This window comes from Ptychodera flava, chromosome 21 (assembly GCF_041260155.1).
Source record: "Ptychodera flava strain L36383 chromosome 21, AS_Pfla_20210202, whole genome shotgun sequence".
Lineage (NCBI taxonomy): Eukaryota > Metazoa > Hemichordata > Enteropneusta > Ptychoderidae > Ptychodera > Ptychodera flava.
Window position 1 is genome coordinate 36,109,582 of NC_091948.1, and position 25,384 is coordinate 36,134,965.

The 25,384-nt window shown below is 38.6% G+C and overlaps 2 protein-coding genes across 5 annotated transcripts in view; one reads left to right on the forward strand and one right to left on the reverse strand.

Moving 5' to 3' along the window:
- Positions 1 to 217: 217 nt before the first annotated feature.
- LOC139122126 (acetylcholine receptor subunit alpha-like) lies at positions 218 to 24,321 on the reverse strand. 4 transcript variants are annotated; one of them, XM_070687530.1, is made up of 7 exons: positions 24,069 to 24,321; positions 14,457 to 14,596; positions 11,917 to 11,961; positions 8,981 to 9,090; positions 3,464 to 3,532; positions 2,994 to 3,038; positions 2,587 to 2,678 (listed from the first exon to the last, which is right to left on the reverse strand). In XM_070687530.1, exons 1-6 carry the CDS (start codon positions 24,130 to 24,132, stop codon positions 3,032 to 3,034), a joined length of 435 nt encoding a protein of 144 aa, XP_070543631.1. In that variant the 5' UTR covers positions 24,133 to 24,321; the 3' UTR covers positions 2,587 to 2,678; positions 2,994 to 3,031. The 4 variants fall into 4 exon arrangements, with proteins under 4 accessions (XP_070543628.1, XP_070543629.1, XP_070543630.1 ...); XM_070687527.1 differs by having other exon boundaries at positions 218 to 2,678; positions 2,994 to 3,532; XM_070687528.1 differs by lacking the exon at positions 24,069 to 24,321 and adding an exon at positions 23,559 to 23,700 and having other exon boundaries at positions 218 to 2,678; positions 2,994 to 3,532.
- The window catches only part of LOC139122125 (neuronal acetylcholine receptor subunit alpha-10-like), a 43,336-nt gene continuing 34,493 nt past the window's right edge, over positions 16,542 to 25,384 (forward strand). Inside the window, exon 1 of the mRNA XM_070687525.1 lies at positions 16,542 to 16,702. Coding sequence (XP_070543626.1) covers positions 16,585 to 16,702 — 118 coding nt within the window. The 5' untranslated portion in view covers positions 16,542 to 16,584. The remainder of the gene's footprint in view (positions 16,703 to 25,384) is intronic.

A 25,384-nucleotide genomic window follows, 5' to 3' on the forward strand; every position in this document is an offset into this window, starting at 1 on the left:
ACTGAGTAGCTCACATTTTCTCACAGAATGAGTCTAAAATAACGCAAAAAATGAATCTCGATAAAGAGGCGATACGTACAAAGTGGTACCCTCGAAGCCTCTAATTTTTCAAAGCATCATGGGTATAGAACACTGGTCCGCGGAACTGTAAAAAGGCTTATTACCAAAGTTGTTGACAGTAGAGTTTAAAATGAAATAAATAGACATTGGTGACCTGTCAGAGTGAGTGAATATCACTTGCTTTATTACAAAATGTTCACATGAATATACACACCTCACTAGACATGACCATAATAACTAATCTCTGTAAGCAGTGCCATCATTCTGTGGTACATCAGGCCTATGTGCTTTTTAAAAATATTTTTTGACGTATGAGCAAGTAATCAATGGGTGATGAAATTGTTATGATGAGCTATTGATCATATGAAGTCAATTATACATTTGAATGAGTAATAAATATGTATACATCATACACCTTTGAAAGGAATCGATGATTTGTTTGTTAATTGGTGTACACACTGTGCAAATTTACTGCATTCCAAGGCCTCCGGCCCATATCCAAGGGGTTACAGGTTAAAGTCAAAACAAAATATGATGATAAACTGATATAAAGAAATCAATTTACCAACACAGGTGATGATAAACATGCAACAATCGATTATTGTGTGGTGATAAACAGGCAAAAATCCATTGTGTGGTTATAGAGCTACAACAATCCATTGACATTCACCATCCTGATGGCATTTATTGATATTTTAATTGACAAAATCAAATACAGGTTTCCTATATATTGCCTTCCATCTCAGTAAAGTAATATATTCATACTATCTGTGATCACAGGCTCATTACGGGAAAGCTCCATTAACTTAGCAATACCCTACTTCCCTATGAGGATCAATTTCACAGACCTTTTCTACAATGGCACTACGATGGCACCAGCTGGATTAGATAAACATAACAATGGAACATTCACACCGGATTAGATAAACATAACAATGGAACATTCACACCTTGAGGGATTAAAAGTCTTCTGTTTGTCACCCGAGTTGGTCAGGGCAAGGACTCAGGTTTCAGGTACCATGCAAGTGAATGCTGTCTTCCCTCATGTTTAGTAGGGTTTATTGTGAAATGAACATCATTATTGACCACTAATCGTAGGATATCAACCTGCATGAGCTTTCCAACTAACCTTTTTATCAGTGTTTTTGTATGGGTCAAAGCATGTTTTACACATCAGACCTGTTTGTATAATAGTTCAAAAATGGCAAAAAAGAGCTTTTCACCTCAATTACAATGTAGAAAATGTTTATCTCATTTAGAACTCAGCAAGTTATAATATATTGATAGTCCACTCTATATATAATACCTACTCAGCTGAAATATTGTTTTCCAGAGGGAAGGAAAAGTCACTGCCTTTCACTTTTAATACAATTTGTCAAAGTGTGTTTCATTCCCTGACAAGTGCAAATTGGTAATTTAGGGTAGTGATGGCAAATGCAAAAATGATACCATGATATTTCGGTGCATCCAAAAAAGTAAACTGAACAAACTTGTTGAAGAATTGTCCCAGTGATAATTGTGTTCACTGTCATCCAGTATTTCCTTCCCTCTAGAAGACCTACTAATACTAGAGATAAATACAATTGTCTTAACTTTTTAAATCTGAAATTGCATGACTGGTAATTCATATTTGATATAGTAATTCTATTCATATCTTTTTTGATAGTGCTTTTATGTTCTTCTCTGTTTTGAGGGATCTTTTGGAGTGAAGTGCTTCCATAGAAACAATTGTATAAAAATGTTTGAAATAGCTAGTTTTTAGCTTTTGATAAAGTGTGTTATATTAATCCTTTTTCTGCCAACTCAGTTAAAACCCTGTGTGGACAGTCGACACATTTAGTGACAGACATATGGCCACTCATACTTGTAAGTACTTGCCAAGAACTAACAACACGAACATAGAAGAGGATAAACATTATATACATGATGAATTTAGAGCAATAAACCCAAAGTGGTAGGGGTTCATTTTTGCATATATAGGAACAATAGACCCAAAGTCATATGGGTTCATTTTTGCAAATACATATCTCTCTCTAAGATACACAACATCATTACATTTCAATTCCAAAAGTGCAATATTCTTCACATGATCTTGGCAAATAATCACTCAAAAGATGGTGCTTGGAAAATGATGGCACATGTTGAAATGAAAGTGGTCACTCCAAATATTAACATAAAAAGTCGGTCAAGGACCAAAGCTACTTCTTTCCACTCCTTAACAATCTCCTCCTCTGCATCAGTGTTTTCCAATTTCTTGGTAATATCATGCATGTGTGATGTAAGATCATTCAGTACATATTGTAATCTTGCTTTTTGACTGCCAATTGACATGACTTTCTGCTCTGTAGTGTCCATCTGACCTGAAAAATTGTGTTCATATATGTGTACATTCAACTCTGGTAAACTTCCATCCATTTTGTACTCTAGACAAGTTTCCTTGTCTTTGCTGTTCTTACATTGACCTCTGCAGAGGAAGGGGGCTATAACTTCAAAAGTCAACTTCCGAAGGACAAGGGGAGCTCGTTTACCATTGGCTCCGTGATGATGGAGAACTAACACAAGTATTGTGAAAAATGTTGAGACCGTGACAAGTACCATAGTTGACATGTAGTATGCAGCTGAAAAAAAAGAGAAAATAGTGTTAGAAAATAGTACTTTTAACCTGTTCACCCCCAATTCCCTGTAAACAGGTCCACAGTCACCATTGATTACAATGGGTTTGGGCCAAACCATGGTGGTGAAAGGGTTAATGTAACAAAAGTTGAAGTTTGTTTTCCAGGTCTTACTTCACTAGATATGTCTAGGAACTGGAACAATTGTCAAGCAAGGCCAGTGTGTAACCAAAATGTTTACTGACAGTTTGTAAACATATTGATTTTCAATGCACTTGTAGGATACAAGGGGATAAATGCTTATGATGTCTATATACTTACATATCAGTGGCACAACTTCAGACGTAGGTGGGAGTGTTTCAACGACTAGAAGTATAAAGACAGATAAAGATAAAAGTATGGTGATGCAGAGGGTTATCTTCTCTCCAGAGTCAGCAGGGAGATAAAAATCCATCATAGTCAGGGCCACAACTAACATACATGGGACAATCAGATTTATGACATAGAAGAGAGATCTACGTCTTATATTGATTGAAAATGTAAGAATATTGTATGGGTCATCAGGGCAGCATGGATAATAGATGTCTTCTCGTACAACAGGCATCCCAAGCAGTTTCCATTCTCCATTGCTAATAAAACTATCCACATCCCCTGCCTTTGAACGATTGACCAATTGCAGGCTGGATGCTGCAAAAGTCCATGATCCAATTCGAAGTTTGCAGTACTGAGTATCGAAAGGAAAATAGCGAATGTCCACTTTGCAGGAACTTTTGAATATTGCTGGTGCATACCATGATACAGAGCCATCATGTTGTATTTCAGCATTAGTTTTCATTATGCCTTTGAAAGCATCATCTGCACTGTATATTACAAGATAGAAAGTGAGTTAGTTGTGAAACTATATTGGAAATTAAATTTGCATGAAAGCATGTGATTATCACCAATTATGCATCACATGTAAGAGAGCTTATTCAGATAAGACAATTGCGGCAATTGTTTCATATAAACAAAGCAATGTGTCTTATGTAATTTCGATGATTGCGTATTTGTATGTGTGTGTATCAAAGTATAGCTTTATCAAGGTGATATATGTATTTCCAATTGGGAACTGAGGATGGTTATGATTTACAATGTAGAAAAAGGGGAACTGAAGTCTCAGTGTAGTAATGAGATTTGAGGGAAATCACACTTTACATGATGACCATCCCCTAATTTCCTCTGGCCCACTCATTGAAAACCTATTAAAATCACAAAATCGTGAGACCCAAGACAGTTATATTACTGATGTAGGGGTGGACCATTTGATATCAGGGGGGTCCCTAGAAGATTGATGAGGTTGCATTATTTTTTTTTTACCTGACCCATTGTACTTTTTACACTCTCCCACTTTTTTGTGTCAAGCCTTCTCTGGCTAATTTTTCTTATTGACATTTGTTGGGAATCTTTTTTTTTTAAATCTTGCAGAACCCCCCCCCCCCCCCCCCCCCCCCGATGTCAAATGGTCCACTCCTTACTAAACCAATTTGGTAGGTATCATACACCGGTGCAGTGCCATTTTTATCCCTTCCTGATCTTATCCCTGCACATTTGCAGACGATCCAATCTGGTTTCTACTGCCACAACCTGAAGCCACCTCTTGTAAGCTGTCTTTATTTTCTAGTCTGGTATATGATTTTTTAGTCTCATCTCATCATAGCTTGGGATGTCCTATAAGCTGTATATTTAAGTCTTTCATATTAGATGTGATTAGATGGTGATTAGAATGTGTTACTTTGGAAAGTTGGGCATTTTATACTATCTGTCGTATGGATGCCTTTAGATGTCATTTTTCCTCATGTTTATAGACTTGCAGGCATCAAAGAATTTTTAGCTACTATAGACTATAGTCTATATAAGCTATTGGGATGGGTATCCCTCCGGCGTCAGTCTGAATGTATGTATGTATGTATGTATGTATGTCCGTTTGTGAGGCGTCCCTCCACTCAAATATCTTGAGAACCCCAGTACTGACTGATTTGATATTTGTTGTGTAGATGAAAAATATGATTTTGAGAAACTATTTTTTTTTTATTTTTTTGATATTGTTGAAAATATGCAAATTAATGCCAAAAAAGGTGTTTTTGGTAAAAAATCTCCTTCTTCATAACCGCTGGTCAGACAGCTTTGTTATTTGGTATACAGGTCCCTAGGGATAATCCAACTTAGATTTGTCAAAATTGTGATGAAATATGCAAATGTTTATTTTTAAGGAATTTTTTTGTCATTTTGGGTCAAAGTTTTACTTACATTGTATGTAATTCTTGTACTGTATAAACCCTATCTATTCACCCAGAAATAAATAATTAATATGATTTTAAATAATTGAATTAATTAGGAAATCATCAAAGCCAAAATAATTTTAGTGTAGAATTATTAGAAAGTTCAGCTGTTTTGACAGTTCATAGTGAAATGCTTACCATCTTGGAGGATTAAAACATGTAAAAGCAACTTTCCTGAATCCCAACTTTGACATTCTGAACCGTCATTTATTGTGCCTTGTATGTTATCTAAAAGAACTTGCTCATAATAGTTTGTCATGATAGGGTGGTCAAATAAATAGAGATAGAGAAAGTTCTAATTTCCATTTATGGTTGACTTGGTAAGGATAAAATAAAATTACTTTTTGAGGAAAAAAGTAGAGTGGTCAATTAAAAGAGTGGTCAAAGTGATAGGGTTTTTATGGTAAAGCTGAGCTGTAAGATTCCTCATGTGCTATTTATAGCAATTATGCAATCTGTGTAAACAATGCAATGAAAGTGTTACATGATTCCTTATAGTGCTTTTGATGACCTTGAACTTCTTAAGTTTCAAACATCTGTCTCTTCTGTGTGCTTTCTCTGATTACCTACGGGCTCAACTTATTCAACAGAACTTATTTGCAATGTTAATTTGAAAGTTAAAATGTGCTTGGTTAATAGGATGAAAATATTGATAAAGATAACCATTCTTTTTAACCCTGACAGATATGCTGTTTTTTAGTCCCCACGGACACCGTCTGGGGGGACTTATAGGTTTGGTCATGTCCATGTGCGCGTCCGTCCGTGCATCCGTCTGTTCACGCAGATATCTCAGAGATGCCTAGAGCGATTTAATTCAAACTTGGTACAAGGATTACTTCATATGTCATACATAAGCACGTCGATTTGTTTTATGATACGATCCAATATGGCCGCCAGGCGGCCATTTTATTACGATTTTTTTCATGTACGGAGCCGTTAAACTCAGACATGTTTCAACCGATTTTATTCAAAGTTGGTACAAGGACATTGACCAATGTCATAGATATACACGTCAATTTGTTTTGTGATACGATCCAATATGGCTGCTGTGCGCCCATTTTGTTACGATTTTTCCATGTACAGAGCCATAACTCAGGCATATCTCAACTGATTTTATTCAAAGTTAGTACAAGGACATTGACCTATGTCATACATATGCACGTTGATTTGTTTAGTGATACGATCCATTAAATTAAATTAATTGCCAATTTGCATTTACATGATGAACTTTTGTTTTTAAGGTGAATATCCAGAAGCACTGCATCAAACTTTATAAAATATGGTACCAGTGATAATCTATCAGTGTTATGATAGCATGCAAAAATGTTTTGCAACATCCTGTTGATTAATTCCTAGTTGACTCATTTAATGACCTTTAGGATGGTGGCCTACATTGGTTTTATGTTTTCATCACCATGGAACTCATTCTTGGCCATTGAGCGCCATCTGTATCAAAGTATTTTTATCACAGACCTAATTAATGAAGAGGACTCTATCCTCCCTTAGGACTTGTAATCAAAGTACCCATTAACAAGTGGGGACTGTGTCATCAACAATGACTTGTTATGATGTAAATCTTGATAAGCAAGTCTTGTTTACTTTAATAAGAATGTAATTAACTCTCGTTTATTAGCTACTATAGACTAATATAGTCTATAGAAGCTATTGGGATGGGTATCCGTCCAGCGTCCGCCGTCAGTCTGTATGTATGTATGTATGTATGTATGTATGTACTGGTATGTATGTATGTATGTATGTATGTATGTATGTATGTCCGTTTGTGTGGCGTCTGTCCACTCAAATATCTTGAGAACCGCAGTACTTACTGATTTGATATTTGTTGTGTAGATAAAATATATGATTTTGAGAAACCAATTTTATTATTTTTTTTGATATTAGTAAAAATATGCAAATTAGCACCAAAAAAGGCGTTTTTGGTAAAAAATCTTCTACATAACCAGACAGCTTTGTTATTTGGTATACAGGTCCCTAGGGATAACCCATCTTAGATTTGTTAAAATTGTGATGAAATCATCAATTTTGTATTTTTGCAGCTAATTTTGCCATTTTTGGTCAGGCCATCCTGATATGAGCTATCAAAGATATCCACCTTCTTCATCAATACATGTGCCATAAAAAGTTATCCTCTACATAACACAGCAGAGGTCTGTCAACTGTTGGGTCGCTTGTTTTTTCAAAACAGCTGGTCAGACAGCTTTAATATTTGGTTTACAAGTCCCTAGGATGACCTTAGTGAGATAATTTCATACAGTCAGGAAATACTTAAAGTGGCACTCCCACTTGGTAACATTTTTAAAGCACATTTTTTAATGCCAACGGTCGATATTTGACGTGGCGACTGCGCACAGATCGTGAGATATCGATAAAAAGATGTCCACAAAAAAGTAAAAGTTTGAATTCCGGTGGCCCACCTGAATTCAGCTTCCGAACATCGAACGCTCGGCACTAGGGCCATTGTCAACTAAGCTATGGAGTACGAGTCTACGCTTACGCTGCTGTATGCCACAGTACCACTCGCGTCGGTGATCGGTCATGCCCCCTGGGGGAAAGTCGAGTCTTACTGACTCTGAGAAAAAATGGAAAACAAAGTTTGATTCCACCAGAATTCGCATAGATGACTAGCATAGTTACGTGCGGTTGATACATAGCGGCCGCCGAGTGGTATGCATAGACGCATACCTCGCGGGCGACGTACTGTGTGGCAGACGACAAAATGTAGTCATCGGAGGCGGCTAATATTTGACACATAAAAACTGATGTTTATGTGGTATTGGTTAAAAAAATAGTACAACTGATTTAGAATAATGAAAATGACAAAAACTAAGGAGAAGTTTTACAAAACTTACCTAAGGTAATGGCATAATGCTGTATATAAAGTCTTTGCAGTGGGAAGTAAATTAATTGCGTCGTTCGAACTTATTGTAGAACTCCCTAGAATATCGTCAATCAGCACAACAACAAACCTTCGGGGGATTTCGGGTCAAAATCAGAAACGATCGTAAAACTTCGGGATGTGAAAAATACGCTCGGGAAATGACATATTTTTATCGATATCTCGCAATCCGCGCACAGTCGCCACGTCAAATATCGACCGTAGGCATTAAAAAAATGTGTTTTAAAAATGTTACCAAGTGGGAGTGCCTCTTTAATTTTGTAGCCATGTCAATAGTAGCTTCAGGGACTTTGGCCCTATTTTTTCTTTCTTTCTTCCTTATGTCAGGAAAATGCAAACATTTTCACAGATTACTATGTCCATGCAGTCAAACTGTCAACAAATGCCCTGCACAAGTATGTCCAATGACTGAAAATCCATCTGTTATTAGAGATTCAATAGTCATGGCCTCATGGGCATATTTTCACCCATTTTAAACCTTTAATCACTTCTTAAAAGTATAATATTTTAATACAATTCAGAAATTTAATATTGTTTTATATATCACTGCATAGACAATAGTATCAATATCAGAGGTTGAATTTTGCAACACAACTGATTCTGGAGCACAGCTGCTGATCTAATCCTTGCAAAGCCAGATAGGATTTTCTGTACCCAGGGATAGGAATAAGATGACACTGCACTGGTAGAATAAGATAATTCTGAATTTACAAAAATAATCACTACAATTTGTGTGATTGACAGAATCTTAAACAATTATGTTAATTAAAAGTATAACATTTTAATACAATTCAGAAGTTTAATATTGTTTTATATATCACTGCATAGACAATAGTATCAATATCAGAGGTTGAATTTTGCAACAGAACTGATTCTGGAGCACAGCTGCTGATCTAATCCTGGCAAAGCCAGATAGGATTTTCTGTACCCAGGGATAGGAATAAGATGGCACTGCACTGGTAGAATAAGATAATTCTGAATTTACAAAAATAATCACTACAATTTGTGTGATTGACAGAATCTTAAACAATTGTCGTAATTATACCGTTATAACCTGAAATTATTTTTGTACATACTTATTGTACAGAATTATGTCAGGCCTCCACAAGTCAGTTATAGGAATCCTGATTGTTTTAACTCCATCATAATCACTAGGGTTCCACAGGAAGTGTACATCATTCCAGTGCTACAGCAGTCAAGAAAAAAATTATATCAGTCAATATGGCTACAAAAGTTACATAATTGGAGTGAACTTTCAGGGTTAGACTAAAATGAAGGACAATGAAGGACTGTTGAAGGATGGTGAAGGATTCACGTGAAGGGGCAGTATTTGAATGCAGAAAGGATGTGAACAGCATTTTTTGTGCAGAATTGAGTTTTCACAGCATAATCTCTTCACAATAGGGTGTTATCAATGTGAAATGGGTTGAAGGCCAGCATTTTCAAAACAAAATAGTGAAGGACAGTATTTTCACTGCAGAATAGAGTAAAGGACAACCTTCAGTGCAGAATATGGTGAAGGATAGAATTTTCACCAGAGAATTTGGTGAAGGACAAAATTTTAACAGCAAAACACGGAGAGGTAGAATGTGTTATTGGTGCAGAATATTTGGTGAAGGCAATATTTTCAGATTGTTATATACCACTTTAGTCGGTATTAATGTTGGTCACTCTTACTGCATGAATTAGAGGACACTCGGAAATGAATCTCCAGACATGTGCTTTTTTACTTTCAGGCCATGCTGCTCAAGAATCAGAACAAGGTTATACATCCCATAATGCAATGTATGGTAACTTATAGCAACGTACTGCAGATATCATATATCTGATACATTACACACAGATGTATAATGGGAAGCTTATGGTTTATGTACTGATTATAATGATGGCAGGCCTGTACATTACCCTCACTCTAAAGTGTAGCAAAAATCTTGTCGATCCAGATAATGGACCTATAGCTACTACCCCTAAGAACCTTATGAGTAGCTAGGTTAAGAGAGCATAAAAAAGGAAGTAACACATGCAGTTATTCTAGGATTTCAGGCTTTAAATTACCATCAAAGCAGACCAAAGGGCATTATGGAATGGCCTAGAAATACACAACTGGTATACCTTAATTACGGGAAATGATCAAAGTAAGACCTAGATGGCCACTACAGTGCCAAAGGGAATGCATTAGAAATATGGTATGGAAACAAAAGTAACAAAACAATAGGTGTTTATCTATTCCTGATGTAGGTTAGAAGTCTGATCAAATTCAGAAATTACCTTTTGGCTTATAGTCTGACTACAGAATTTCATTAAATATGCAAATAAGCTATTTATCACCACTGTATTAGTGTTTTCTCCAGGATGTGTGATTGCTCGAATCCCCCCGTCAAATCAAATTCCCCCCCCCCCACTTCAAATAATCACAAATGTGCAACATGTGGCCCTTCTACAATGAGGTTTGAGATTATCATTATACGGCCCCTTTTTGATTACTGTCTATAATATAACATCTCACAGTTGATGTCATCCACTATATGTAGTCACAGTGAAGTGACACAGCTTCCTATCTGCAGAAGAATAAGATAAAGCTGAAAGTGTATACTTTTTTTATATTTGATCAAAGCTATTACCTTAATTTTCTAATATCTTGAACATAATCCCAATTTGCGTACCACCACTATTTTGTGGTTCAAGATGACCCTATTGCCTTTGTCATTTTCAATATGTTCCTTGGACCTGGTAACTTTCTTAGTTACCTTGAATGATACCGATTATTGGACCTGATTTGATGTCTGTTACATAGTCCCCTCCATCAGAACCACATCCCCCTAAATTTTCAAGCAGCAGGTGACATTCCTCTCTAATGAAGGAAACCCGCAGAAAACTCTGCTATATGGTCATCGGACTTAGGGACGGACCATTAGATCTTTGAGGTGGGGGTGGTCACAATCAGATTGTGAATATTTTCTTTTTACAATTGTAAATTTTTGAAATGTTTTTTCCAAGTGAGTCATGATGTTCTAATTTTTTTTTCTAAGTAAACAATCACACTTATGTTTTTTTCTGCGTTCTGGTTTTTATTTTGTGTATGTTTCAAACCAGCCTGAAGATGTTTTTCTAACTTTTTTGTTTTTTACCACCCCAAGATCTAATGGTCCATCCCTTAACAGTATGAACACACATATTCAATGATATGCAGTACATTCAGTATTGACACGTAGCCATATTACAGAATTTAATTCAGTACGCTAATGACTGAATGTCATGCTCATCAAACTATCACTACGTTTAATTAACTTACACTAGGTATGATCAGTCAAAAGCCCTAAATTCTCAAAGTTGCCCAGCAATATGATGTAGGTTATGTGGTCAGGTAGACCACACTGTGTTGATGTAATGAAGATGTTCTGTTTGACCTAGCTATAGCTCTCAAGTTTCATTTTCATCCGTCTACATCATTCATGCCAAATACCATCATTGGAAGGCAAGTTGTGGCCATCTTGTCCGGCTGGTTGGAACCAAATTTTCAGTGATAAATATCCATAACGATAGTAGGATCAAAATGCTAGTAGCTTTAAAGGATACCTCCACTACTTAAAGTCATGGAACACACAAACACACACACACTTCTATATGTTCTGTAGGGATCTTCAAACCAAATTTCATGTTATCCTGTAATTGATTTCTTGGATGATAATTTTCAGACTAAATATGGAAATAATACAAACTGCTGATAGTCCTATGAAATGAACGAATTTCCATCAACTCTACCTACAAACCAAGCATTATAGCAATCACATCAGTTGTTTCTGGTTGTCAGATTGTTTACCATTTCACAGTTACATGTTCAATTAACAGGAGCTCTTCAGGCTAATATGCAACTCCAAATGATAAAGATAAAATTGAGTTTTTGCTTTCCATAGCCATACATACATACAGAGAAATGTAAGAACTAAACTGCGAAAAAGAGAGACAAGAAAAGTTCATTTGAAAGCAGTAAATAATAAATAAATAAATTTACCTGTCGCAGCCATACATTTGTTGTCAAAATTTGGTTTCTTTCATCCTGTGAAAAAAAAAGTGACCAAAATAACGGTCATAATTATGTTATTTTGAAGAGTTAATGTAAAATGACTTTATTGTTCAACTACAGGAAAACAATATTTTCACAGTATGACAAAAAATTGATAACGGTTTGAATTATAGAGTATGAGTTGTACTCCACAATGTTTCCACGTGTCATGTGTTTTTTCATCATTTAACGTGTCATCACTTATTGTAATACATTTAGGAGTCATGGTATGGTACACTAACTTTTGTCAGAAAGCTCTGGTCATTGAAACCTGCATTCTGTGATTGTTATTTCCATGAGAAGGCAATAGAAGATGAAATGCAAAAGTCAATTTGTTTGTAAAGTAGTGATTGGTGGTTTTCTGACAGGTTTTCAGTCTGTTACCTGCTAATTTGACTTTGACAACTATTCATGCTGTAGGGGGTTGACGACCGGTCAGAAAACTTATCACCGTATGAAAAACAAGTCATTGACAATGACATAGTCCCCACTTGTAATAGGAGTATTAGTCTTGATGGGGCAGGGAAATGTGGTCATTAAGAAGTATCACTGGAGTGTATATGTTGAGATCTATGGGCACATAGGTCTATGTCGTTGTTCCCAATTTGAAACACATGAGGCATGTCGAAGTGATGGTTCTAAATCGGGAAAAAAGATCAGACCTCTAGCTGTATTGGCCAGCCAAGGAATACATATGCTCATAATAAATGAGGTACAAGATGTGACATCTTAAGGTCTAATATCCTACCAAAATTTCAGGGCATAGAACTTGTGGTTACTGAGTTATGCATCAAGGTCAAAGGTCATCGAGGTCAAGTGACATTTTGAAAAAAAAATTGTATTGCTAATTAATCCCTATACGCCAAAAATCAGACCTCTAGCTCTATTCGCTTACCCAGAATTAGATATGTGCATAATGAATGAGGTAAAGCATGTGTTGTCATAAAGGACATAGCACTTGTGTTTACTTATTTATTGACATAAACGTATATTTTAGGTAAAAGGTCATCGAGGTCACATGACATTTAGGCAAAAAATTTCTATCCTATAGTTATCCCTATATACCAAAAATCAGACATCCAGCTCTATTGGCTTGCTAAGAATTAGATATGCACATAATTAATGAGGTACAGTATGTGGCGTCACAAGGTCTTCCATCATACCACATATGAAAGGTGTTCCACTTGTGGTTACTGAGTTATGGACAAATATGTATATTTCAGGTCAAAAGTCATTGAGGTCACGTGACACTTTGTCAAAAAAAAATGTATTGCTAAATTATCCCTATATTCCAAAAATCAGACCTCTAGCTCTATTGACTCACTCAAAATTAGATATGTGCATAATTAATGAGGTGCAATATGTGGCGTCATAAGGTATCCCATCATACTATACATGAAGGGTGTAGCACTTGTGGTAACTGAGTTATGGACAAATATGTATATTTGAGGTCAAAGGTCACTGAGGTCACATGACATTTTGTCAAAAAAATTGTATTGCTAAGTTATCCCTATATACCAAAAGTCAGACCTCTAGCTCTATTGGCTCACTCAAAATTAGATATGCGCATAATTAATGAGGTACAATATGTGGCTTCATAAGGTGTCCCATCATACCATATATGAAGGGTGGAGCACTTGTGGTTACAAGTTATGGACGAATATATATATTTGAGGTCAAAGGTCACCGAGGTCACATGACATTTTGTCAAAATATCTGAGATATCTGCGTGAACGGATGGACATGATCCAATCTATAAGCCCCCTGGACTTCATCTGTGGGGACTAAAAACTGTGTCACTGCATCCTTTTTGCAATATGAATATGATGAGAAACTAAATTTTTATTTTCTTGGCCTTATACATGGGAGTCTATGGAGAACTGCCTTATACATGGGAGTCTATGGAGAACTGCCTTATACATGGGAGTCTATGGAGGTGTAAACTAAAAAGTCCTCTAACACGGCCAAATTTGATCGCATTGTGAAACAAATCGACGTGCATCTGTATGGGGTAGAGTACTATCCTTGTGCAAAGTTTGAAAGAAATTGACCAGGGCATGTCTGAGATATCTGCGTGAACGGACAGACGCACGGACACGACCAAACCTATAAGTCCCCCCGGACGGTGTCCGTGGGGACTAACAATCGCGATTACTTTGCAAGCTTATACTTCCTTCATCCTAGGTGTATTCAATAAAATTCCTGACATAGTGTTACCAAAGAAACAGCTAACACAACCTTAAAATGGTTCACAATATCAAATTAGTCTGGTGTTTGGAGCTGCCTTTCAATCACACCAATCATACCGGAAAGGAGGGAACATTTTGCACTCACTAAAATAAAACAAGACTTTTAATAAAAGAGAAAATAGAAGAATCTCATAGCATTCATCCTTTTGAATTGCCACATAACTCTGTTCTCACACTCATTCAAAGTCTTTTGGGTTTCTAACTTTCTTTCAACACTGCGGACAAACTTTAAAATCTCACCATGTCAATAATCTGTTGGAGTGCAATACCATAACGGACGATGACAGGTTCAACACCACTTGCAACTGGTCTAATGGTCTTCGAGTAGTTACTCATTAAGGTAGTTACCAAACGTAATGTTGCCATTGTGCATGAAACATCTGTGATTGGCATAAACAGATAAGTGATAATTATAATACAAGCTGACTTTGTTCAAGTGGGTGATTATGCAAAAATAAAGTCAGCAACTTATTATACATTTTTGATGTTCCTTTTTATTATGAAACACTTTGACAGATAAATACAGTACGATCCCACCGCAGTCGCTTGTAGTTAAATACACGGTCATAGTCCGGTGCTTCTGAATCGATACACGACGGCCGCTGTGTGGTATAATTGATGCATTCCACACAGCGGCCGTCGGGTATCGATTCATTTAGACTGTGCCACTGACCAAGTAACAAACTTTAATGTCAGTATCACATGATTCGACTCAATGCAAGCATTGCCCGTCACTGATGCAACCAATTATTCTTACTGGTTGCATCAGCGACGGTCTGCTTGCATTAGTCAAATGCCTGTGGTCAATACAGTCTTGGAGGTATTGCAAGAGCATTCGAGCCACAGGCGATTTAATAGGAGTGAATACTCTAAGAATATGATATTATTTTCGTTTTTAAAATTAATAAATCATGATCATGAAATATTGATATTACTGATGCCAAGTCAGTATTTCGTTAGGGTTGAGCTTTCTTTCTGCCTGGCAAAACGTGATAAAATTACTGTACGTGTTTGAATAATATGAGACATATGAGACATAGTACTCTACTGTATGTTGGACGCCCAGCTTGTATCAACAGGTATGTTGAGTTGCTATGTATACATAGACACTCTCGAAGCTGGGTCTATGTATACATAGACACTCTCGAAGCTGGGTCCTTCATTTGCATGCATAATAAGGGATTTCCTTCAACGGAAGGGGAAGGTTTGACATGACTTTGGCCTCAAGAATCCTGTAGACGACATAAATCTACATACATCAACGCATGCAGTCAAAAAAACTATATGGTTCTTCGATAGATAAATACCTTTGACGTTTAATGTCCAACTCTAGACACGCGTTAATCATTATTAAGTCCCACTTTGGGCCCCAAACTCCCGGCCAGGTACATTATCAGGGCCATACGTACATCAGACATTTTGAATTGGACAAATTACCCATACATATAGTTCAGTGCAGATTTATTGGAGTTTTATTTGAACTCGTGACCTTTGCTAAAATATTTTCTAAAATAATTACAAACTAAAAATGGTAAACTTTCCTGGACTTGGTTTTTTTCAAAAACGCAAGTCGATGTTGTACACCAGTATTTTAACAAAGCTCATTCACACTCTGTGTTCTTGATAGTCAAATGAGTTGCGTTCTTTTTGTGCTGATCCACGGACGGTGCCACGTAAACGACATCATCAGGCGTCATTTGTCGGAACTGTTGCCTGCCAGGCATCAGTTCCGAAAAATGATGTATGGAACTCACCATAACACGTTTGCGACATTTCCAAGACAAAAGATGGCCGTCAAGTTTGAAACGTCGTGCGTATTTTTTTGTTTTGTTTTGTTTTGTTCTTTGTTTTTTTGCATTTAAGATTATTTATGTGTATTTTAGGGGGTTGCACACTGTAGGGATATTTCAAAATTTCAGAATACAGTACAAAATATTACTTCTCGTATACAAATCGCTACATGGACGTGCGACCTCCAATATCTCGCTGAACTCATCAATATTAACTGTCCAAATACTAGATCACTGTGTTCAAGTCACGGCCTCACACTTTAGCCTAAGTACACTGAACTAGAGTCAAATCCTATGCGGATGTGCAATTTTGCGGGTTGCGGGCTGCGGGCATGAAAAAAATGTGGGTTTTTTGGTATCATTAATTAGAATAACTGCTAAAATAGTATCTATGTAGGCCTATTTATTTATGGAATAAAAGCCGTGAACATCTTGAATATTAAAAGCCGAATCACTGAGTGATATCACTACTCATGTAATGAACATTCATGAATAGATATAAATTAGTCCAAGACAATATAGTCCCACTTCTACTCCGCAAACCATGAAGTGTCGCACATCCTTTGCGTCGTCAGCACATGGCAGCTGAAGCGACTCCGGGTAATAGGTACAAACTCCGCTCCATCAGCGGTAGGGCTCCGCCTTCTCTGAGTGTGCAAACCCGTACGTTTTACAGCAAAATATTCTGTAACTCAGGTGAGCCCTTGTAACTATAGCTCTGCATGGCAGGGCTTAGTCTCGCATGCCAGACCTCGAAACCTGCGTGCGGCGCGAGCGGCGAAGCCGCGAGCATGCGAGTAACCGCAGGTTACAAGGTCTGGCTAGAACCGACGTGCTATATATACTGTCCAATAGAATGCTTCGAAACTGCGGTTACTCGCTGCTCGCGGCTTCGCCGCTCGCCTCGCATGCAGGTTCGAGGTCTGGCATGCGAGAATAGGCAGGGAGGCCGTATAACGCCGGTAACACACAGCCCTGCCATGCAGAGCTATTGTAACTACAATTTTCTATGTGCAATGCCAAATGTCTTATGTGCAAAGTACTTGTATGTTGCCTCTAATGCGGGCGCGAGCACTGCTTTAGACTATTTGGCTATTGTGAAAGAGTTGTGATGTTGGCCAGCCCTGTAACTTTGCTTAGCTCTCTCTCTCAGATCTCTGTCCCTGCATGCTTCGTGTGTTTGACAGGGTTGACACATGCGCTTAGGCTCGATAGATACCGATAGTTGATTTGAGCGAGGAGGCTACGGAGATATGTATGCAGAGGTACGAAAAGATTGTGTATGGTGTTCGAAACCTGGCACGTAGACAGAGGTGCAAAACATTCATACGCCGAGGTATGAATAAGATTGTGAATGGTGTGTGACACCTGGCACGAAGAGGTGCGAAACATGCATACTGCGAGATATGAATAAGTTTGTGAATGGTGTGCGACACGTGGCACGTAGAGGTGCGGAACATGCATGAGATATGAATAAGATTGTGAATGGTGTGCGACACCTGGCACGAAGAGGTGCAAAAGAATGAGTGAAGGCATGTGACTCGCCGCATCGAGGTGGCTGTACTTTGTTCAAGTAAAACGTGACAATGTACAAGTAGTGTAGCCCTGCGTACGATGCTGTGTGTTCCGCTACAGCTAATAGCCCCGCTCACCACAGCCCTGCAAAGACCCGTACGTAGAGTTGGTGACTTCAAATCCATTTTTGGACTTGACGTAAAAAGCCAAATTACTGCCGAAATTCAGCGTTCTTGGGCCCAAGTCGTATCCCTGCCTACCTCAGCTACTCGATCGCTTCCAAAAATGCCAGTCTTTTATTCCGATTGAAAACTATCCGTATTTTTCGTAAATAACCGTCGATGTCGGCAACTCTCTCGCTAGCCCTGCGTACGTACGCAGTGTACGCTGTGCATTCCCTGTGTGCGTTCCTAACACACAGCGTACACTGCGTACGTACGCAGGGCTAGCGAGAGAGTTGCCGACATCGACGGTTATTTACGAAAAAAAGAATTTTTTGTCATTTTTGGTCAAAAAATGTGTTTCTCAAAAACTACTTGTCTGATGCCTTTGATATTTGGCATACAGGTTCCTACAACAACAGAAATGCATGTACAGCAGAATCACTTCATTGTTATGTGAGGAAATTAACACCCATGAGGTGATAACATTTTAAGATAAAGGGTTTTGAATATACAAATTAACAAATCAACAACACGCACTACTTCAAAACTTCATCTACAGCCAGTAGCTATGTAGCATTATGCTCTCTCAGTTAAATAATAACACATGAGAGCGAGGGCAATATCACGATTTATTGCCTGCCCAAGGGATGGTGGTCATGATCGAAATATTGATGATGCCCGAGCCGTAGGCTACGGAAGAGAACGTCGGAACGTAGCATAAACCACACTTATAGAAACTACCCAGAAAGCATCACGCCTGTGGCTAGCTCAAGTTTACAGTGTAGAGGTAATGGTCTGAGTCACGGTCACTCCACAAGACTGAGTGTGACTAGGTATAAGGGAGCGTTCAGTTTTTACGGCCGGGGGGGGCCGGCAAAATCTTGTCGCCGGTGTTCAAAAAAATATAGACCCCCCCTGCATTTTTCGTGAAAAAAAGATGACCCCCCCTTTGTCAGACGAAAAAAATTGATGACCCCCCCCCCCCCCCCGCTTAAAAATAACCAAAACCCATATGTCAAATTTACCCGCATGGTTTGGATTTGAACTCCGGTACCTGGCGCACTTTATTCGTGTAGCAGAGATGCCAGTGCACAAACTTCTCAGCCACATCCATTGAAACGTCTGTTAATTAGGACGACTGTAAGGCAATTTTTAACTTCATTTCCATAGACAACTCATGTCCATGGACATTGTATAAAGTGAACTTTATTGGAGTGGTTTGCCAAAGGCAGCCCTTCGTAAAGTCAACTTTATTCTAGTGGGCCACCAAAGGTGGCCCGCCGGTAAAGAGGGTCGATCATGGCTATTGCATAAAGTAGACTTTACTGGACAGGGCCACTGAAGGCGCACGGCCATTAAGATTGCCGTGGGGTATTACATAAAGTCAATTTATTGGAGTGGGCTGCCGGAGGCGGCCCGCCGGTAAAGAGGGTCGATCATGGCCATTGCATGAAGTAAACCTAATTGGAGTAGGCCGCCAAAGGCGTCTGCCCGTTAAGAGGGTCATGGGTAATACATAATGTATATTTATTGTAGTGGGCCGCCAAAGGCGGCCCGCCGGTAAAGAGGGTCGATCATGGCAATGGCATAAAGTGAACTTTATTGTTGGTATTATGTTTTTGAAAATGTGGTGACCCCCCCTTTCCTACCAGTGAAAAAGCGATGACCCCCCCTTTGCGGATTCCAAAATTTTGATGACCCCCCCCCCTGGATTTTGCCGGCCCCCCCCCGGCCATAAAAACTGAACGGTACCTAAAGTAGGAAGATGATAACTGACATCGTTAATGGGCAGTAGGTTTACGATGTTTTAAATTTTTATTTCATTAAAGCACACACGCATAGCAAAAAATAAAAATAAAAAAAAATTAGAAACAAATTTCCATTTTGTATGGCCTTCCGTTCCATTCCGTTCCGTTCCGTTTCTTCGATTTGGGTAAGCCGTGTGGGAAACCTTTTCCCCATCATTATTATGGTTTAAGTTAACTAACTTCACCTCTGCGGCCAGTCCAAGAGTTAAGTTGAATCAGTCCTGCAGGCAGACTGTGACCGGTCCTGGAAGCCAACTGGGACCGGTCCCAGAGTGCATTTTGAAGCCAACTGGGACCGGTCCTGAAAGCCAACTGGGACTGGTCCTGGAGGCCAACTGGGACCAGTCCCAGAGTGCATTTTGAGCCAACTGGGAGTCCCAGTTAATGGTCAGAGCTACCCTTACATTACATACCTCCTTTGGGAGAAGATAAGATCTCAGACGGGAAACGATTAGGTTTGAACTTAACCCCCCCCCCCCGAGACGACCTTCGCTGAATAACATAGCCGTAAAAAGATATCTCGCATCCCAATCCTTTTACAATAGGCTATGTTATTGAGGCTTTAAATATTATAATAATGCCGTTATTTGAGTTTACATCTGATAAAGCGCCACCAAAGTCAGAATAGCACTGCCGATCGAAGCTTTCGAAATGACTGAACACGGTTGAGTAATAATATGAACACAAGACAGATATCACAGCAACTCGCTATTTTAACTTTTTATGTCATGAATAGTTTAAAAGTAAATTTCGGATTGTTGACATCACAGATAAACTGGGAGATGAACTTCAGTTTGTTGAAAAACGCACCGGCGTGTTTTTCCCGCTGAAATTCTCGCGTAAAATGTAGTGGAATGTCGTTCTCTGCGGTCGCGACCTCGGGTGAACCGAAACGGCAAAGTAAACTAAGTCCCTTGCACGTCTTTTTCTTTTTAAAGATTTCATGAAAATACACGGCATTTAAAAACACATCACTTCTACGCTTTTTTAAGTCAAATCTATTCTTACACATTGTATTTTTCTAAGTAGGCATTGTTTAATTTTCTGTCTGTGTTGCCCCAGATTGCGAATTGTGAATGGATGCATTACAAAGAATTTACATCCTGTGGCGTGATACTAGAAATGTAACAATTTTCATTCCGCGATAACTGGCGATATTTCCGAGGCGCAATTTTTTTGTCAGTCTATTATTATTTTCCACTCACATCCATGGCAAGAAAGAAAAGTGATTTCAGATCCCTAATTATTTGTAATGGCCAGGCAGCTCGGAATAAATAAATTGGTCCTCGGAATCGCCTCTTTTAGTTTAGCAGATTTTGATTTTTTTCAGAAACATGACGTATTTTCACCCACTTGGTTTGGTCTGCTATAGCATCTTTAGTCCACAAAATCAAGTTTACAGCCTTCAAATGTACCGTATTATGTTAAAATACACCATACACCATATGGAATATGTTGTGTTTCATTAATTTTAACCATCTTGACCTGATGGTGAAATATGGACTTGGCAGGAAAAGGGATACTGTACGATAGACCTGATCATAATTATTGATAAAAGACACCTTCCAAAGGTTTTATTTCTTCTATAATAAATGCCATATTACATATATTAGACATCTAGCCATAATTCTGAAACCCGCAGCCCGCACTTAAGCAAATATCAATCCTATCACAGACAAACATCGACACAGACTGGAAACGCGGCATGCCTTTTGTTCCATGGTCGTCTCGGTGGACTATTGCCTTTTCATATAAAAATGAGCTTCAAAGGTGTTAAACTTTTTGGAGACTTTGTTTGTGGTTGATAATTGCACGAGATTATGCGAAAAATACGACGAGATGGCATCGTGCTGCCAGTCGCGTAGCAACCATAGTTACTTTGTGAGCTTTCAGGGCAGAAACACTGCTTCACGCCAATCAAAACATAACACGCAAGCAGTTTCATGAACATGTCCTTCCTTGACGAACGTGTAAAGGACGGTATGACTGACTGTAAACCATTGAGCAAAACCAGACAGTATCGATAAAAGACTTTCAAATTTGGTTCAAACACACTCATTATATATTCATAAAAATATGAGAGGAATTTTTAAAAACGGTAAAACTCACTTTCCTGAAGCTCAAAACACTCCCGTTTTCGCCAGCACGTCAATTCCGCTCAGCACCACACGACAACAACAATACAAACTTTGCCGAACATACTTTCGCTTAATAATTGGCGAAAATCCGAAAATTACCGAAGGATGCATGGTCGGCACTCTTCGGAAAAGAGAGGCGAGAGCAAACTGAGGCGAGGCGAACATTAATGGTTACGTAACCGCTTCACTCACTTAAACAATACCCGTTACGAGTCCGTGTCACTGTTTGTCTGTGATCCTATTGAGATCGCTCCTTCAGTTACGCCGCTGCAATCCTATGGAACCAGCTACCTATCACTATCCGTACTGCTCCCAGTATCACCATTTTCAAATCCAGACTCAAAACATTATTTTTCCAGAAAGCTTATACATGATTTCCGCTCATTGTTCAGCGCCAGTGAGCACTTTATCATAGTGTATACCAGGCGCAATACAAATCTTACTTATTATTATTAGGCAAAAAAAGAAATGTTTCTGGTCAGCGCGCGTCACTTGAACAACAGCCAACAACACGTCACCCCTTTTTTTTCCTGGTTCGTGGCCGGCGGCCATGGCAAACTACATACTGTTAGTATGACACCAAACCAAAACGGCTGAAGAGAAAGAAAAAATTCTTTGGGGCACATGATCAGTGACAGCATGAACAGTTTAAACGTTACTATATTGATAAAACTATAAAACTAAATCTCCTCCCTCCCTTGAGGAGGGAAAAAAAATTAAAAAATAAAAAAAATTCGCGTCGCCGCACCATTTTTTTAAGAAAGGACTGACCAGAAACATTTCTCTTTTTTTGGCCTTAATGCACCTGTCACCGGGAGAGGAGTACGGGGTAACAGGGAAAATTGATCGAACATCGTATCCCGGCAGCTGGGAATTCGATCGCTACGGTATGCCAGACATAGACAGTGGGATTGGGGATTTTACAATGTCGCAAAGTAGTAATTTTTGTTTGCTACATTTACTTTGTGCTTGCAATGTGCCGTTTAGCTCTGCGTGGCAGGGCTATGTGTAGCTGTGGAAACGCGAAGGGGGGTCATCGCTCTTTCACGGCTTATAATGAACAACGAAATAGATACTTTGCGAAATCGCGAAATCACGAAATGACAACATTTCCACAACCCCAATTTTTTTCCAATAAAATCTAATATTTAAATAATGTCCGTGACCACAGCAGTTGGTTTAATGGGTTTAATGAACGGATTAGGTACGTAACGGAATATTTTGAAGTGACTTCAATCACGGTCGAACTACAAAGTGATACATGGCAAAATCATGGGCCGCCATGAAAATATCAGTATGAACACGTACTCCCACAGTCACTACAGTACCTGTTTAGTCAGGGGAGTTGTGAAGCTACTTTTGCTCTAACTTTCCTCAAGGAATCTTTCAATCATTTTCTTTCAAAATCAACAATAAAAATAGGGGGTCACCGTGCAAATTTTGGTACTAGAGAAACAAATTACCCAAGATTTACCGATATTGGGAATTCAAAATGGCCGCCATCCGTGTGTTAACTCTATGGGGAAAAATAAAATTTTCGATTTTCGAAAAACTAAGACGGTGAAAAGTTTTCTTATACCAAGAGCTTTAAAATGAATCCCCACAATTGGTAGATCAGAAAAGAATTGTAAAAGTTTGAGAGTCCGAATATCTGTCCCCGAGGCGCATTCTACCTTAAATAAAATCTGGAGTAGCGCAGAAAAGAGTATTACTACACTGAAGATTTTAGTACTGAAAATAATCAACAGTTGTTACAGCTACTGTCACTTTAAAGAACACTGTATTTTAGGAAGACCGTGTTTGAAGGTTTTGTGTTTTTGTTGAAAAAAAATTGCTTTGACTCTAGCAACTGGACAAAAATTGTTTCGAGGTAACCTTTGGAAAACCATGCTGCAGGATGGATGAAACAAAAAAAATGTTGCCATACCAATTTCCTCCAGCTGCGGACGAAATCAAAGGGTCCATCCTGTAAGTGTAGAGTTTCCTTCATGTGTTGATGAGCGTTCTTTGTTCAGGGCTGTTCAATTGTTAACGTTGGCCGCTATATCGTGAAAAATTGGTGAAAAGTTTGACGGCAAACATGTCCAGTAATGTGTATTGGTGTGTACTTTAAGCCTTTCTTTCTATACGAAAGACGTTGATCATTGGATAAGCAATTAAGAACTGACTTTTGCTGTGAGGGCCCGGAAAAGGCAACTTCTACATTTGCACCAGTACCGTAGCCAACAAACGTGGGCGAAGGTGGAAAACGTGGAGCCAAACTTTCCCCACCATCGGCATTCACCGGTGAAAGTTTAGGACTCGGAATGCAGCCATTCCTATACACATTAAAATCCTGATCATTTTTCAGAGAAAGCAGCTTGCGTATAGGTTTCACAATATGCTTTTGATTTTCAAATTACCTGTCTGACATTCCAGTAAATATTGATTCACTTACCTCCTGCATTCAGAAGCATCAACAGAATGCCGTGTGAAAACAGAACCCAAAACTCCTTCATCATCTTTGAACTTTGTCGACCATGTAACAACCAATTAAAAAAGCATCTATTGCTGAATTTCCTAGGCGAAACTGTTGTAAACCATGTGTATTACTTGCGACCGCGGCCGTGTGAGGAAATTTTGGAGCCGTCACAAATGAACGCTGGTAAATGGCCAAAACAGCTTGAGGCTGGCAATGGCGTAGAACGAAAATGCCGCTAATCTGAATTTTTATGAAATAAAAAAATAGTCAATAATCTAATGTGGGCACGCCTACCCATGTCAAACGTCACTTGATAATTATCTTTGGACTGTACACAAGCCCAGCCGCTATTGATTATAATAGACCCTCTTTTTCTAGGGTCCATATGCTTCTCTATTTGGCATATTATCCATAACCGTTTGATTTGACAGCATTGAAGGTTACATACAGTGAAAGTTAAAGTGAACGTACAGATGTACACTAATAGGGCACCATCAAGAGTTTGTTTAATGTCTAATGACAAACGTTCCCTAATAGATTTTATCCGAGAGATCACCGGAGGAATGGATATTCGAAAAAAAAGGATAAAAGCACATTTTTGATTGCAACTCAACGGACGAGGTTATCAAAATCTTTATTGTAACCGACAGAAACTAACAGAGAGAGTGTTCCCGTATAACAAGATAAATTGCAAATTTAAATCAACAAAAACTATTAAATTTTCATTCACTTCTCATTCCTAACTATCCTAAGTTTCCCCTGTCCCCACCCCCAACATTGTACACTCCCCGCTGACCCTTTCCCGTCAAGCCAATATCCTTCCATTCGACATCACTAGCTGCATACTGCTTCCCTCCAGAGAATAGAATTTGTGCATCTATCTGTCAAAAAGTCACTTACGGACACCGTTTGTTCGCACCTTCCCACTGTAGATCCATGAAAACAACGAAGCAGTTTGATTGACTCGTTTGAGTTGTTGTGGACTACTGCACTCAGCGATATTAGTAAACAATTCAATTCAATTTAAACACTGGAATAGGCCATCATTTGCTTCATTTCATATAGAAAGATGTTCGTAATGGGTTCAATATAAGCTGGCTAAGTTTCTTAGGAAATTGTGGGGAGTCTTGGAGGAAAACTTTGGGAATAATGGTGGTTTTTTTTATCCGACATTAAACTAAGACGTCGCCCTTTAATCTGCTTTTATATTGAGCGGCATTTCTACGTCCTTGCCAACCTCAAGGGGGTTTTTTGTCATTTATCGGAGTTCATTTGTAACTGCACGAAAATTT